At 41.1% G+C, this 14504-nt stretch overlaps 1 protein-coding gene across 2 annotated transcripts; it reads right to left on the bottom strand.

Moving 5' to 3' along the window:
* Positions 1-1391: 1391 nt before the first annotated feature.
* On the bottom strand, positions 1392-14504 carry LSMEM1 (leucine rich single-pass membrane protein 1). 2 transcript variants are annotated; one of them, XM_082472428.1, is made up of 5 exons: positions 12513-14504; positions 7973-8101; positions 6266-6316; positions 5729-5857; positions 1392-1980 (listed from the first exon to the last, which is right to left on the bottom strand). In XM_082472428.1, exons 2-5 carry the CDS (start codon positions 8094-8096, stop codon positions 1850-1852), a joined length of 435 nt encoding a protein of 144 aa, XP_082328554.1. In that variant the 5' UTR covers positions 8097-8101; positions 12513-14504; the 3' UTR covers positions 1392-1849. The 2 variants fall into 2 exon arrangements, with proteins under 2 accessions (XP_082328554.1, XP_082328555.1); XM_082472429.1 differs by lacking the exons at positions 6266-6316; positions 12513-14504 and having other exon boundaries at positions 7973-8234.

Below are 14504 nucleotides of genomic sequence, written 5' to 3'. Positions count from 1 at the left end.
TTTGGAATTGAAGACGTGATGTCCCTTTATCCTTAAATGCTTCCATGTGTGTTTCCTAAAACCAAGAACTCTCATGAAAACCCTGATACTATTAGTAAAATCAGGAAATTAACATTGATATAATACTATTATCTAGTCTACAGACCCTATTCAGATTATTCCAGTTGTTCCAATAATAGATTTAATAGCAAATTTAAATCCCTGTGTTGAAAAAAAAAAAAAAAGACTACATGTAGCCAGCCAATATTTTAAAACAGGATCAACAGAAGTTGCGAATCTGTGAATCCAAATACCAGGAGCTGTAATGCCTGGAGTTCCCCAGGCTGTGTATGTGACCATGGCTCCATCGATGCCATAAAGGCAGGACAGTGCAGATCCAACAAGATGGATGCAAAAAGATGGATGAAATGATTTATGAGACACTACACTACTTCATGTTATAAAAATCATAAATTCCTTGGAATAAAGATCATTTATTACTGAGCACAAAATATCCACTGTGTAGGGGAAAGAAAAAAAAAGGCATAACAAGACCAAACGGGTTCAAAGAAAGAAATGGGTATTTTTAAAAAGAGTTGTTGCATCAGCTCATCTGTAGTTTGTGAAACAATGTTATAGCAAATCCTGATAAATTATTTTGCCACACCCCATCAACAGGTTAATAAGAATTTTCCAATAAATACAAATCAGATTTTTAAAATATTCTGCATGATATCAATTTTTTAAAATTAAGTATGCAGTACAAATGTTTTTGAGTGCAAAAATGGATAGGTGAAATGTCTTGTGTTTATTTCATTAACTATTTAGTGTTATAAAATGTGTGTTTATGTATGTGAGTAACTTTAGAATAAACCCAGATGTTTCTGATGAACCCAAAATGATAGAATTGCAATAGACTTCACACAACAGACTTACACAATATATTTATATTAAAGATTTTCTAAGACTCATGCTTTTAAAGCTGATTTATATCACAACATATCCAATTTCATAAATTTTGTGCCTTACCTTTTGTGCTAAAACAAGGCAGGTTCCAAATATTCCAAATATTCGGTTTCCCACTGTAGTTTAATAAAGGCTACAAACCTACAAGATTTCCTCACAATTAATCAGCAGGGTACTGAAGGACTTTTTTTCGCATCAGAAACAAAGTCAAAAAGTTTATGTCTATATATAATTATACATCTCCTTTGTTCCTCACTTGAATGTAAGCTTCTCTAGAGTATGGTGGTTTGTACAAAGCAGCAGCTCAAAAAACATTAGTTGAATAAATAGGGCTCTCTCTTTTGACCACACCCTACCATAGGCACATAACTACTATTAACAAGTACCAGTAGGCAACTAGCTTGGAGGCCGCCCACACCCTGTCCCTGGAGAAATGAGTCAAAGTGTAATCACCTGAGCAGAATCTATTTTATTGAAAAGAGTTATCACCTGATTCCCTTGAACACAAATAATTCAATGAATTCCTTAGGCTTTCCAGGGAGTTCATAAAGTTACATGAGGTGCCATGAAATTTACTGGCCACAGTGAACTTATTCTGGTGCCAAAGTTCCTTTCGTAAAAGAAGCTGTACACACAGAGCCAAATTCCCGTTCTTGTTTCCTGTTGGTTCTCTTCCATGCCAGCCACCATTAACCCCATGAAAGCTGAAGGACCCTACCACAAAATCAGCCCCCTTCTGGCGGCTGTCCCCAGCCCCCCTTGCCTTGGAGCTGCTCCCATCCCTGTAGTGGAAAGTTGGCCTTTTGTTGCCTGCAGATATGCCCTTGGTCGGTTCTTAACCCTGTACCCTCCCAGGGCAGCGAGACGCTCAGGTGTTAGCAGTTGCTCTTGGAAGATCATTCCTTTAGCTCTGTTCAGAGTCCAGTTGGTTGAGTCGCTTTACAATGATGCTGTTGATTTTCTTAAGATCATCTATGTCCTTTCCCTCAGCTGCTAGTCTTCTTGACACATCTTCCATCTTGTTGCCAGTTTGAACTTTAAAATGAAAAACAGACAGTGTTACACTGGTTTCCAGTGTGTTCCATCGGGACTCATCAGAGCCCCGTTGGGGTGTTCGGCTGAGAGCTGAGAGGCCCTCTTGGCAAATCCCCTGCTCCAATATCCCAAGCAGCCCAGAAGCCCAGAAGAGAAATTGATGAAGACTGAAGTTACCTATCAAGTGAATTATTTTTACGACTTCTTGGTGAAAGACTTGACTACCTTTGGCAGACTCCACACAGCTTTTCGCTAAGAAAGACTTTGCTGTGAGCAACCAAAGGAAACCACCAGCGTCTGATTATCCCCACAGAAGTGACTGTTATGTTGTCTCATTTTGAGACCCATTCTCAGAAAAGGTTTTTCACTCCACATGTGGGAGGTGGGATATTTTGGGTTCCAGGCTACTTTGATATACATAGCTCTCCTGATTCTAAATTACCAGCCCATAATGAATGTATAATAATTCCCCTCAGACCACCCTGAGAGCACAGAGTCCATATTTCCAAAATAAATAGAACCCCTGGTTATTGAGTAAGTCAGGGAATGGAACACTCTTGAGGTCTGCTTATGAGTTAAAATTTCCAAGAAAAGCAGCACAAAATCAGTATTTAATATGTGAGCTCCTTATCATTTCCATTGCAGGCAAGTTTTTTCCAAGACATCTTTCAGGAACTAATGATGGCGGTAACATGCTACTGGGTTTAGCCAAAAACTAATGTGGGGAAGTGTTAGAGCCTCACCTTCCAGGCTTGGGACAAACTGTTGCCCAGAAGCTGCCTTTCCCCCGTATCTGAAAAATTATGTTGGATGAATTATGGTCCAAGACATGACAGAAAGGTTTTAATTGAGCTTTGATGCAGAGCCAGGCGGAGATACCACTTGCTTCTGGAGAAAAGTGTGACACAAATAAATCCATAGCATGTGACATACTTCCCCTCTTGGGAAACTTCTACGTTACTCAAACTCAGAAGGAAGTAGCAGCCATGTTGGACTGTCTGTTCCACAATACACTGGTTCCAAGTTAAATTCCAAAAGAGAAAAAGGTTTCTATATGCAAAAACGTTACAGAAAAGTCATGCCTGACCTGCCTTTTTGGAAATTCACAAGAAGTAAAATGAAATACCTTAAGTATTACTAACCCAGCGATTCTCAAACTCATTTGACCATAGAACCCTTTTTTAAATTAAGGCAATACTTAATCACATCCCACATATCTACATTGCTTGGCCGCTGGGAACTGTTACAGAGGCAGGTAGGCATCCCCGGTAACCTATCCTTGCTGTCCGTTATTCCTCTTTAGGACAGAGATTGTGACAAAAACACAAGGCCCAACAGTTTATTCAATGTAATCAGTATAAAATAGCCCTATTTCTCTTGCATAAAAATGTCAGGGTTATAAAGAAGATAAGTTCTTACACTTCAGTTAAATGACACAAATTTGCACTGAACCCCACTGAGAGCAAAAAGGTTTCCTTGTTAAAGATGAGCACAGGCCAAGTTCATTTATAGCTGCCTGTGCCAACTCTGGTCTTAGGTTGGGCTAAGGTTTATCTGAAAACCACAGGAAGCCTTTATTATTACTTCAACAGAGGCAGTGGAGGGCCAGGGAGGTCTGGAGGCAGGCGGCTCAGGGTATGAACCCCAGTTCTGCTTCTGACTAGCTGGATAAACATGGAGAGTTAAACTCTCTGGGCCTTAGTCTTTCACCGGTAAAACAGAAATATTAGACACTACCTTGAAGGGTAGAGTAAGGACTTAAGATAATGAATTTAATGTGTCTGGCAAAGAGTAACTGTCCAATAAAAAGACACTCTTCTTTATTCACATTTTCTTTTTTTTTTTCTAAGATTTCTTTGATGTGGACCATTTTTTAAAAAGTTTTTATTGAATTTGTTACAATATTGCTTCTATGTTTTGGTTTTTTGGCCGCAAGTCATGTGGGATCTTAGCTCCCCGACCAGGGATCAAACCCGCACGCCCTGCATTGGAAGGCAAAGTCTTAACCACTGGACCGCCAGGGAAGTCCCTTCTTTCTGTTTCTTGATATGACTTTGCCCTCAATATAAAACACTAGAAGCAAACATAAAATAAATCCTATTCATACAGGGGGGTATAATATGCTGATAAAGTGAATGGTCTTTGATGTCAGGCAGGGGTGTCTCTGAGCCCTGATTAGGCACCATTGTCTGCTGGCCTTGGGCATATTAATTAATCTCTCTAAGCTTCAGTTTCAGCATTGATAAAACCAAAATAACAATAGGTCCTACACTATAGAGTTGTTATGAGGTGGTGAGCAAACAGACATAAATGCTTAGCACAGTGCCTGGGACAGAGTGGGCACCCAATACCTAACAGTTTTAATTATCATTGCCCTAAATCTTACTACTTACTTTCCCACAAAAAACAGCAGTCCCTTTGGGTTGCTCCCAAGTCGGTAGGCATACCAAAAATTTCTCAATAGTTTAACTTAGTCATTTCCTGGGCAGGTGAGGCAGGATGATATTTGGAGCATCAACTTATGTGGTATAACATTTCAGAAGAGTAATCCATGCTCTCTTTCCTGCAGGTTCAGGGCCAACCCTCCTCCAAAGAATAATCACACGCAAAGGCACCATTATTGTAAGGAGAGTTCACACTGTAGCTTCTAAGTGCAAAAGGGCATCAGCAGGGTGACAAACAAGCAATTAAACACCACCCCTTCGCACCAGCTCTGAAACCCATACCAGGAAAAGACCTTTAAGCTGGAAGGGAGACGAAGTTTTGGGGAGGAAAAGGGGTTGGAAGCTGTAAGTAAGAGTCATGCCCTCTGCCCACTTCCCATCACCACCACTGCTACCTCCACTGATCCTGAATGAATTTGAAATAGAGGCATTTCAGAGACATGGGATCCACCTCTCATTTAGGAGTTCTGAAGGCTACAAGGCCTGCAGGGCAGAAGAAATGACAGTGTGGTGGATCCAGGCAAAAGGGTATAAAGCATGACTCCTTCGCTCAGGCTCCGTCCACTCCTAAGAGGGGTGGGAGGGAACTGAAGTAACTCCAGGTGGTGGTCTGCAGGGGGCAGCTCAGAGAGGATGCTGGTGGGCTTTCCTGAAAGGGCAGCATGCCTCCGGATGGACAGCACCCCTCCCCCACCCGAGGCAGAGAGGAGAGTGGCACTGAGACCTCAGGGGATCTCTTGGCTGAGAGACTGTGTGGGAAAGCCTGGGTCACCGCTCAAGGGCGGACACGCAGGGCCCAGGCCAAGGGCAGGCAGGACGCCAGCCTGGGCGGTGTCAGACAGAAGTCTCCTCCCATCCCAGCACTGCCTCTGGGCCCTGGCACAAGCCCAATTAGTGCTTCTAATGGATTTCAGGGAAGCGAGGGAACCTGGAAGAGGGGGTGAACCTGACTGTGACTGAAAATTATAGACCTGAGTTCATGGAGAGCTCACGTGCCGGATGAAGAAAACCCCGAGTTAGCTAGAATAAGCTGCCTACCATTGGCAGCTAGGGACTCCAGGTGAGAAATTAAAGCATTATAAAAACATTTAATGTCCATGTTTGCGAACTGCTGGCACTGAGGGCTTACGTGTGCCCCAGCGACCCGGCCCAGAGCAGCAGGTACCCTAGGCATTCACGCCCCCTCAGCCTTCAGTGGCAGCACTGACTGCCAGGAAGCACTGCCTCGTTACCGCAGCAAAGCTAAACAACCAGCTACAAAGTAAGTGCATAGCAGTGATGAAAAGTGTGTCGATGGTACTTACCTATCAGAAATATCACGAAGGAAACCAGTGCCAGGCTGACAATCAGCATGATGATCAGCCCCACCAAAAACAGACTGTGGTTTCCATTTCCTGAGTTAGTGCCAATGTCCGGGATTTTCTCCTCTAGAGCTAATGTGAAACAAACAACAACAAAGACAAAAACTCCTCAGCATTAAAAAAAAAAGAGAGAGAGAGAGAGAGATGTAAGGGATATGCCCATTTTCCCTCTGATCACTCTGGAAAGAGACTTATATTTGAGGAATGTCTTTGGATCGGGTGCTTTTTGAGAATTTTTCACCTTCTATAACAGTATTCAAAGGACAAGCCAGGTCAAGCTATCTCCTCAGCCCCTATTTGGAAAATTCTTTGAAGATTGTGTTAACACTGATGTAGCCGGACTTGGATTTTTCTTTTGCTTGGGGGAGGGGGGTGGTGGGCAGGGAATAAATAAGTTAAGGGTTCAGAGTGATGGAGGCTCTATTGCCCTTTTCCTAAAGTGAGCCAAGAATAAAACACAGCTGGCTGTGGGCCACTTACTCTGGGTGAAAGGCTGAACACTCTGAGATATCTCCCAGAAAACTTTATTTCCTATAAAAATAACCAGTTAGGCTTATAACCATTTAAACAACAACATCAAAATGACCCTGATGTAATTTGGTTTCTAAAAGCTGTTTCCAGGATGGACACGCTCTGGAAGCAAGGTTCTCTTAAATGTTTTACAGTTGAACTGAAAATGCAACCATGCTTATAAAACAGCTTGGTTCACCCAAACCATGAATTGTCTGCATTTGGTCACTGTTTTGTAAGGCCTATTTGCCTAATAACACCCAAATTAAATTGAAAAAGAAATACAGAAACTTGCGGTAATGGAGATCCTTGAATTGCCTTCTGTAATCCCTCCTATTTTATATCAGTCCCACACCCTCTGCTACTTGATTATGGAGAGATGGGGGCTTAGGTCCTGTGCTTTATAGGGACATCCTGTGTCACACCCTCCAGAGCTTTTCCTTCCTAATCATAGCCACCGCATAAGCTGGCACCCAAACACCTGCATTTATTGAGACCGACTGCAGTAAAAACAGGTGAAAATCTGAACAAATTAAAATGAAGAGAAAAACAAGAATTCAAAAAGGATTTAGGGGGCTTCCTTGGTGGCGCAGTGGTTAAGAATCCGCCTGCCAATGCAGGGGACATGGGTTCGAGCCCTGGTCTGGGAAGATCCCGCATGCCACGAAGCAACTAAGCCCGTGCGCCACAACAACTGAGCCTGCGCTCAAGAGCCCACGAGCCACAACTACTGAGCCTGCATGCCACAACTACTGAAGCCCATGCACCTAGAGCCCATGCTCCCCAACAAGAGAAGCCACCGCAAGGAGAAGCCCGTGCACCGCAACGAAGAGTAGCCCCCACTCGCGGCAACTAGAGAAAGCCCACGCGCAGCAACGAAGACCCAACGCAGCCAAAAAATAATAATAAATAAATAAAATAAAAACAAAAAGGATTTAGAAGGGGAATGATGGACATAAAATTGGGACAGTAAGAGTTTCGAGTGTATGTGAAACAAACAGCAAGTGGGCATCTATCACCTGTGTTGGAACGTCAGCGTTTAAGCTAGAAAAGACGGGGCTCAGAATAACCTGATAGAACTCATTTATAATATTTAGGGGACAAGATACACATGTAGTATTTAGTATTCAGCAGTTTTTTATTTTGTTTTCCCCCTCCTCTTTCTAATGCTTTAATTGAGGCAATTTGTAATCTAAAAAAATGAAGCTGACTTTTTTGCCCAACAAAATTTTAATGATTTTTTTTTAAACTAGATAAACGTGTGGAACAATCCGCTAAGAAGTAAAACCTCTCTAGGAAAGTGGGCACCCTCGGTGACCTGGCTGTGGTCACTAGAAGGCACAAAAGCGGCCAAGAGGGATGAGTAAGCCTCATCTCCGCAGTCTCCACCGCTTTCCAGGGAGATAAACTCCACAGGGAACCTCCACAGGGAACCTCTCAGAACTTTTAAAGACAAGAGTTCAAATCTTGCTTAAGAGCCAAGAAAGCCCACAAGCCTGGCAAGTATTCAGAGAACAAAAGCAAAAATTGCCTAATACTAAACAGCGTCTGTAACGCAGAGGCTTCCTAATGCCCACACCGCCCCCAGCCCAGGACCACAGGTCCAGCTCAGCATTCGCTATTTTTAGGTGGCCTAGAAGCCCGGACGGGCCGCCAAGCCTGGGAAGGCACACATACGGAACAGACGCTGCGATCCGGCAGGACAGAGGTTTAGTTTGTTTAAGTCATTTATGGAATCCACAACATAAAGCTTTCTATCTTCAGGAATGCCGCCAGAGCCGGTGTCCTGGGAAGGATTCATTGTCCCTGGAAGAAAACACTGCTGTTAAACACGAGAGGCGGGGCTGGGGAGCCGGCCTTCACACGGATCACAGCCCACAGGAAGCTGGGCTGGCACGTGAAGACCCACCCACACATGCTACTGCCAAATGAAGGGCTAGAAAAGTTTAGCTGCTCCTTTTGGGGACAACATTGAAACTCTTCTTTTTGCTTTGCTTGCCAGGAAGCTCAGAATCAAGTGTGTGTCCCAATTTTAACACTTTAATACCCTGCTTATCTGCACTTGCTCTTTCTTCCTGCTCAGATGTCTCAATTCTGTCTATATTTGCCCTGGGCCTCTTTTAATTTTTTGTAATTGATTTTTGAATGTTTCTCTTTATTACACTGTTTGTATTCTGGTGAGGCTTCTCAAATCCTTTGTGCAAGAAGACGATGTATAAACACGTAAAAAGATAAAATTAAGCTAGGCAGCCTGTGGCCATAAAGATTCTGAGAGAAGAAGAAAATGTTACTGTGAACCATTCTAATTGATGAGGCTTTAATACAAAACTATACTTTTTATATTCTCCCTCAATATGGTATAGGAGTCCCTACCTTAAAGGTATCCTTTAGTCATTACAGACTGGCTCTGAGACCTCAAGACAAAAATCTTAGCAAACTGAGTACGGAGATGAATACTGCAGTTGTTGGAGGCTAAACTTCAGGACCTCTCAGGTCTCTTCCTTCTGTGTTTCCTTAGAGTGCGGTCACTTACGTAATAAGTAATTCTAAAATTGTGGTTTACATTGAAGGTAATATTCTCTAATGATAGCACAAGTTCAAGCTACACTGAAAAATCTGAATGGATTAAAAAGTTCTATTTTAAGATGTCTCTCTAGCACAACAGAGAACTTGTGACCTTTTAATTATGTGAAAAGAAGGTTCTAGGAAGACAAATTCCGATTGCTATCAAAGCTTTCTCCTTCACAGTTATCTCTTTTCATAAAATGAGTCTAATAATGGATGTGGGATTTTTTGATCGGGAAAGGATTTTAGACATGCTCTCATCTAGCCCCCATCCCTTCCACAAATGAGAAAATTGAAGCTCAGAAGGTAAATGCCCAAGATCACACATTAGCTAGCTGCCGGGCTGGAAGCAGGCCTCATGCTTCAGAGTTCACTGCCCCTTCCCTTGTGCTACCTTTCTTCTCCACACCCTTCCCGAATCCTTTGTCAAGACACAGCTCAAACCTCACCTCCATTAAGAATCAACCTGTCTTTCCCTTGTGCCCTTGCTGGATACTGTACATTCTTCTATCAGAACATCTGTTCTATTTTATCGCATTTATTTGCTTACATCTTTGATTTCCCCAATTGACTGAACACTCCATAGGGTAATATCCAATACTATTCTTCAAATGCCCAGTGCCAAGTTTAGAAGCCAGTGATTTATGTTAAGTTGGAACACCTAAAATATTTGATTTACGATTTAAATCTCACTATTTCCAAAAGAATTTGAGGCAGTTAATAATAAGTACACTAACATAAAACTGAGGTTAAGAATCCTCGTGTCATATCTATCTGGACTTTAGTAAAAGCAATGCAGAAAACTTCACGTCTGCCTACATGTGGCAACACACTATTGACTTCCTCTTAACATTTAAAAAATTTCCTTTAATGCCCAGCTACAAAATGAAGGCAAATATGATTAGAGTTAGGAGAAACCAAATTCAGAAAAGAAAAGATGAACACCTATAGAAGATGTGAAAAAAAAAAGTATCAGCCATTACTAAACAGATTAAACTGCACTCTAAAATATTAAGACCGAACAATTTCTCAGTAATAACTAAAAACCTACTAGTACTTGTAAAAAAAAATGTTTCCCCAGAACCCTAGCTAAGAAAAACAGTGAGCTTGAAAAGTTATGAACTAGTTAAATTTTTTTTTAAGTAAAAATCTAAAAGGGCGTTTCATTTATGCTGAAATTTTAATTAACAAGAACACCTAACTCCGTGAATATTTTAGGTAAGATACTACTGAAGCACTTTATATATTGATATTACTGAATTCCAAATATACTTCATGGATCGTTCCTAAGGGAATGACTTGAAGTGACAAAAAAAAAGAGTAACAGCATATAGAGCAGAGGGGCCTTAGAGATCAATCAAATCTCATCCTTTTACAGATAAAACCAAAAGTGTTGACTGATGCATGGTCACAGATTCCTAAACTATTCTTTTAAAAATGTTTTATATTTTATCATCTCTTTATATATTATCCCAAACACTAATATCTGATGAGGCATAAAGGTTGTGTCCCATCATAGGATCATCGTTCCAGACACAGCGTCTATTTTAGGCTTGGTAGCTGACACATGGTTCATTTTTGGATCTCTGACTTGACATCCTTGAGCCTTAGCTTCCCCTCTAGGCATGTAATTACTATTGCTTAAATCTCATACTGAGGCTTGAATCAGTGTTTACAAAGTAGAGGATTAGCTAGAAAATCATAGCTACAAAAACTGACTTAAGAGCTGCACAACAAATAAAATCTCCAAATTACTGGCCTTGCTGCTAACTCAAAAGGTGATTCAAGGCGACATCAAACCCAGAAGCACTAACATAACAACTTAGAGTGAACTCTGAAGTGCTCTGAATGGAAATCTCTTCATTTGGGTAAAGTCACAATGTAAATAGATGCTATTTCAATGCATTTTTAATTAAATGCAAGATGCAAATGAAAAATAAAGAGCCAGTAGAGAAAACTGAGTTGGGTGTGGTTCACGGACGCCAAGAACCTGCAAATGACCCTGCGAGTAAATGGATACAAGATCACATGGCCCTCAAGCCAGGACCCATAGCTGTTTGACACCCAGTTGTTGCTATCTTTGCATCTCCACATGAGAGCATCTGGCAACAACCAGCAGCGCTGGAGCAGCCAGAGTGTTACTAAATTCTGCATTGCACTAACTTGACCCTCCTTCTTGACTGCGGTGTGCAAATTTGCTCATTAAGTAAGATTGACCGAAGTAGCATCCTTTTCATGGAACCCTTTCTAATACCTTGAGCTGAAACATGTAAGTAATTTTATTTTCCTCCAGTTTAGGTCAATGCTAACAGCTGATTCTTTTTGTCATTTAAGAATTCTTTGACTACCTGCTAATAAATATTCTGAGTAATATCATCGTCCATGAAAATTTGCTTTGCTCTTTACTTTTTCCCATAGGTGCATGGTATCAAACCAGAGAAATAACTCAAACCAGCACTGCTTGCCACAAAATCAGAATTGTTATAATAGGATTTAATTCAAAGCTAATAGGAAGCTTTGTTGAGCGAGTCATGGTAATTTGTTCTATAATTCCATTTCAGAGTCAGTGCCTCTTCACATCCAGGAAGTAATTTTTAAAATCGTCTAAATCATCTGTATCAAAAGTTAAAAAAGCACAGAGTAGGGCTTCCCTGGTGGTGTAGTGGTTAAGAATCCGCCTGCCAATGCAGGGGACAAGGGTTCGAGCCCTGGTCCCGGAAGATCCTACATGCCGCGGAGCAACTAAACCTGTGCGCCATAACTACTGAGCCTGCGCTCTAGAGCCCGCGAGCCGTGAGCCACAACTACTGAGCCCGTGTGCCGCAACTACTGAAGCCCGTGTGCCTAGAGCCCGTGCTCCACAACAAGAGAAGCCACCACAATGGGAGCCTGTACACTGCAACGAAGAGTACCACCCGCTCACCACAACCAGAGAAAAGCCTGCACACAGCAACGAAGACCCAATGCAGCCAAAGATAAAATAAATTAAAAAATTAAATAGAAAAAAAAAGCACAGAGCACATGCAACAAAAATCATCCCAGCCTCAAGAATCATAATTCATATATTTATATTTATCTTTGAATGCAATGCAAATGAGAGAAAGTAATCCCGTTCTTTTTGTTGAAAATATATGTGAAACCTCTAAAATTCCTAGCTTGATTTTCTTGGACCAGAGAAGCTCCTTATACTCTGACACAAGGGAGGACATATTAAAAAGATCCTTTCTTGGAAGCCTGACTATTCACAGGACTATTCTTGCTATAGATATGCTACAAGATACTAAGTTTGCTGGCTTCTGGAAAAGTGAAAACATGAAACACTTTGTATGATACCATTCTCTTTGCTTCTTTAATAATGTAAAACATACAGTATTTATAGCTAGAAATTCTATTTGTGCTTATCAAGCCAACTCTCCAATTTTACAGATGAGTCAACTGAAAAAGATGTTTACTTTTTTTTCCTCTAAGTGGATTGTAAAATGCATAAACCAAAGGATGCATTTTAGATGTTTGATAGAATGATTGTTGAACTAGAAATTAAGGATAATAAAAAATACATTATACAGTAAAAAAAAAAATCATAATTCAGTCTCAGTAGAGTAATAGCATGCAAATTACTTTGCATGCAAATAGTAGCATGCAAATTACTTACAAAAATGTGAGCTTTGACTGCTAGGTTACCAGGAAAAACAAGTTATTCAGAAGCAACTATAATGACCTTCTAGAAATTCTGTAGCTCTTTCTTTGCCTCCCTTCAGCACACGGTGCTCCTATAAGGCCCATAAACCCCAGCATGAAACTGCTGGTCTATATTTAGTGTTAACTTAGCCAAGCAGTGTTAAGATTCCAAATACTGACTTTTTTCATAGTGCCTAAGGTTTTTAGTAAATATAGTACTGGGACTATGCTTTAAAAAGAAAAAACCACCATGCCTTGATATAATTGGTAACTGACGAGGTCCTTATTGGACTGAGATTTACGTCCTTATTTGGCGGATGTGTAAACCGACACAGTTCCTGCACTTCTGCCAGGAGGTGCTCGCATGTATAAATATCAGGCAGCAGGCTGGAGCTGCCACTCTGACAACTGACTTGCACAGGACTCCAGTCAACAGGAAAAGAATAAGGCTGACCGTCTAAGCAGGACGAGGGCAGATCAGAGGACGCCTAGGGCTTGCAGTAGCTACAAAAGCGGACTGTGCGTGGGAGACTGCATGGCTACAGAGCCAGTGCCCCCACTGCCGGCAATGGAAGCACTTTATCTCATCAACTTTCTTTCCTTTTCAAAGGCTTTATTCTATGCGTTTTTAATGCATCCTCCTTTCTCAGGAATGTCAGCCTCTGACGTGGTTCCCTCTCACACACGCCAAGGACCGTCTGCCCTCTGGGCTACAAAAAAGGAGCAGTGAGGAGTAGACTATACCACAAGCCCACCCCGCTGACTATCCGGGCAGGACACTGAGGGTTAAGTGGTAAACGGATACGTAACCCTTCATAATCCTACCCTCCATTGCCATCGCTAGACAGACATTAATTCATCCTTGAAACATACTGCACGTCAATTAGAAAATGTTTGCTCCACAAAATTCCTTTTACGTCTGTATTCAGTATGGACCTCACTCTCCTTTGGGGGAAAGGAGTGTCATCTTTCAAAGCTTCATCTGTACCTGAGGACCAGTTCATGAAGAAAGACAATGTAACTAGTAACTGTTTTTCTCAGAAGCATATAATACATTAAAAGCTATGCCAAATTTCTTGGAAAATGAGAATGTTTGTTAGCTATTATTTTAATTATCATATTCAGCTTTAATCTCCCAACTACCTCATCTGTTTTAAACCATCTATTCTTTGAAAAAATAATAGGATGGCCTCATTTTGAACATTGACTGTTTTTCTCTCTCCTAACCCTTGAAGTATCAGTCACCTCCACTCCGCCTCAAAGGTGAGGAAAATGGAGACCAAGCAACTCCTCCTGCCGAAGTCTGAATTCAACCCTATTTTACACCAGTGAGGGGGATGAGATTTTTTATGGCTTATGAGCCGTTAGACTTCTGGAGAACCAGTGAAGAACAAAACAAGACAACCTACCTCATTTTATCTACTCTGTATCTGAAAGGCCACATTCAGAAGAGTTTTGAGTCACAAAAAGAAAATAGGTATTCTCACATGAACTGTTCAATCTGGGGATATTTTCAAGTATTTCTTGCTTTTTCTTTCAAATATTGTATCTCATTCCCAGGAAATTAAAACATGCTACCAAAGACTTGAGTCAAAGATACCAATTGGTTCAAAATTAATGACTGAACCTCAAAGAACTTACTAGGCAGGGACCATTTTAAATTCCTTTAAGCCAGCAAGATTAACCAAAAATCAAGGAATGAATTGGTCTCTCATATACCATTTTACTGCTCTGAAGAAAACTCAAGCATTCTTTCACATTGAATCCCCAGTTATCCTGTCTAGCAACTACCCATCAATTTGACAAAAAAGGCACCCGTCTATAAATTTAATATACAAGTTAACACTTGCTTATATCTTCTTCCTCCTAAAATCCCAGTAAAAAGGCAGAATAAAACTTATAAAACCACAAGTATAAAAATAGGAGGAAACAACACTGAGCAAGATTTCAACAAATGTATCAAACA

The sequence above is a fragment of the Balaenoptera physalus genome (assembly GCF_965194825.1).
Source record: "Balaenoptera physalus genome assembly, chromosome: 8".
Taxonomy (NCBI): domain Eukaryota; kingdom Metazoa; phylum Chordata; class Mammalia; order Artiodactyla; family Balaenopteridae; genus Balaenoptera; species Balaenoptera physalus.
This window is presented reverse-complemented; position numbering and strand designations above follow the sequence as displayed.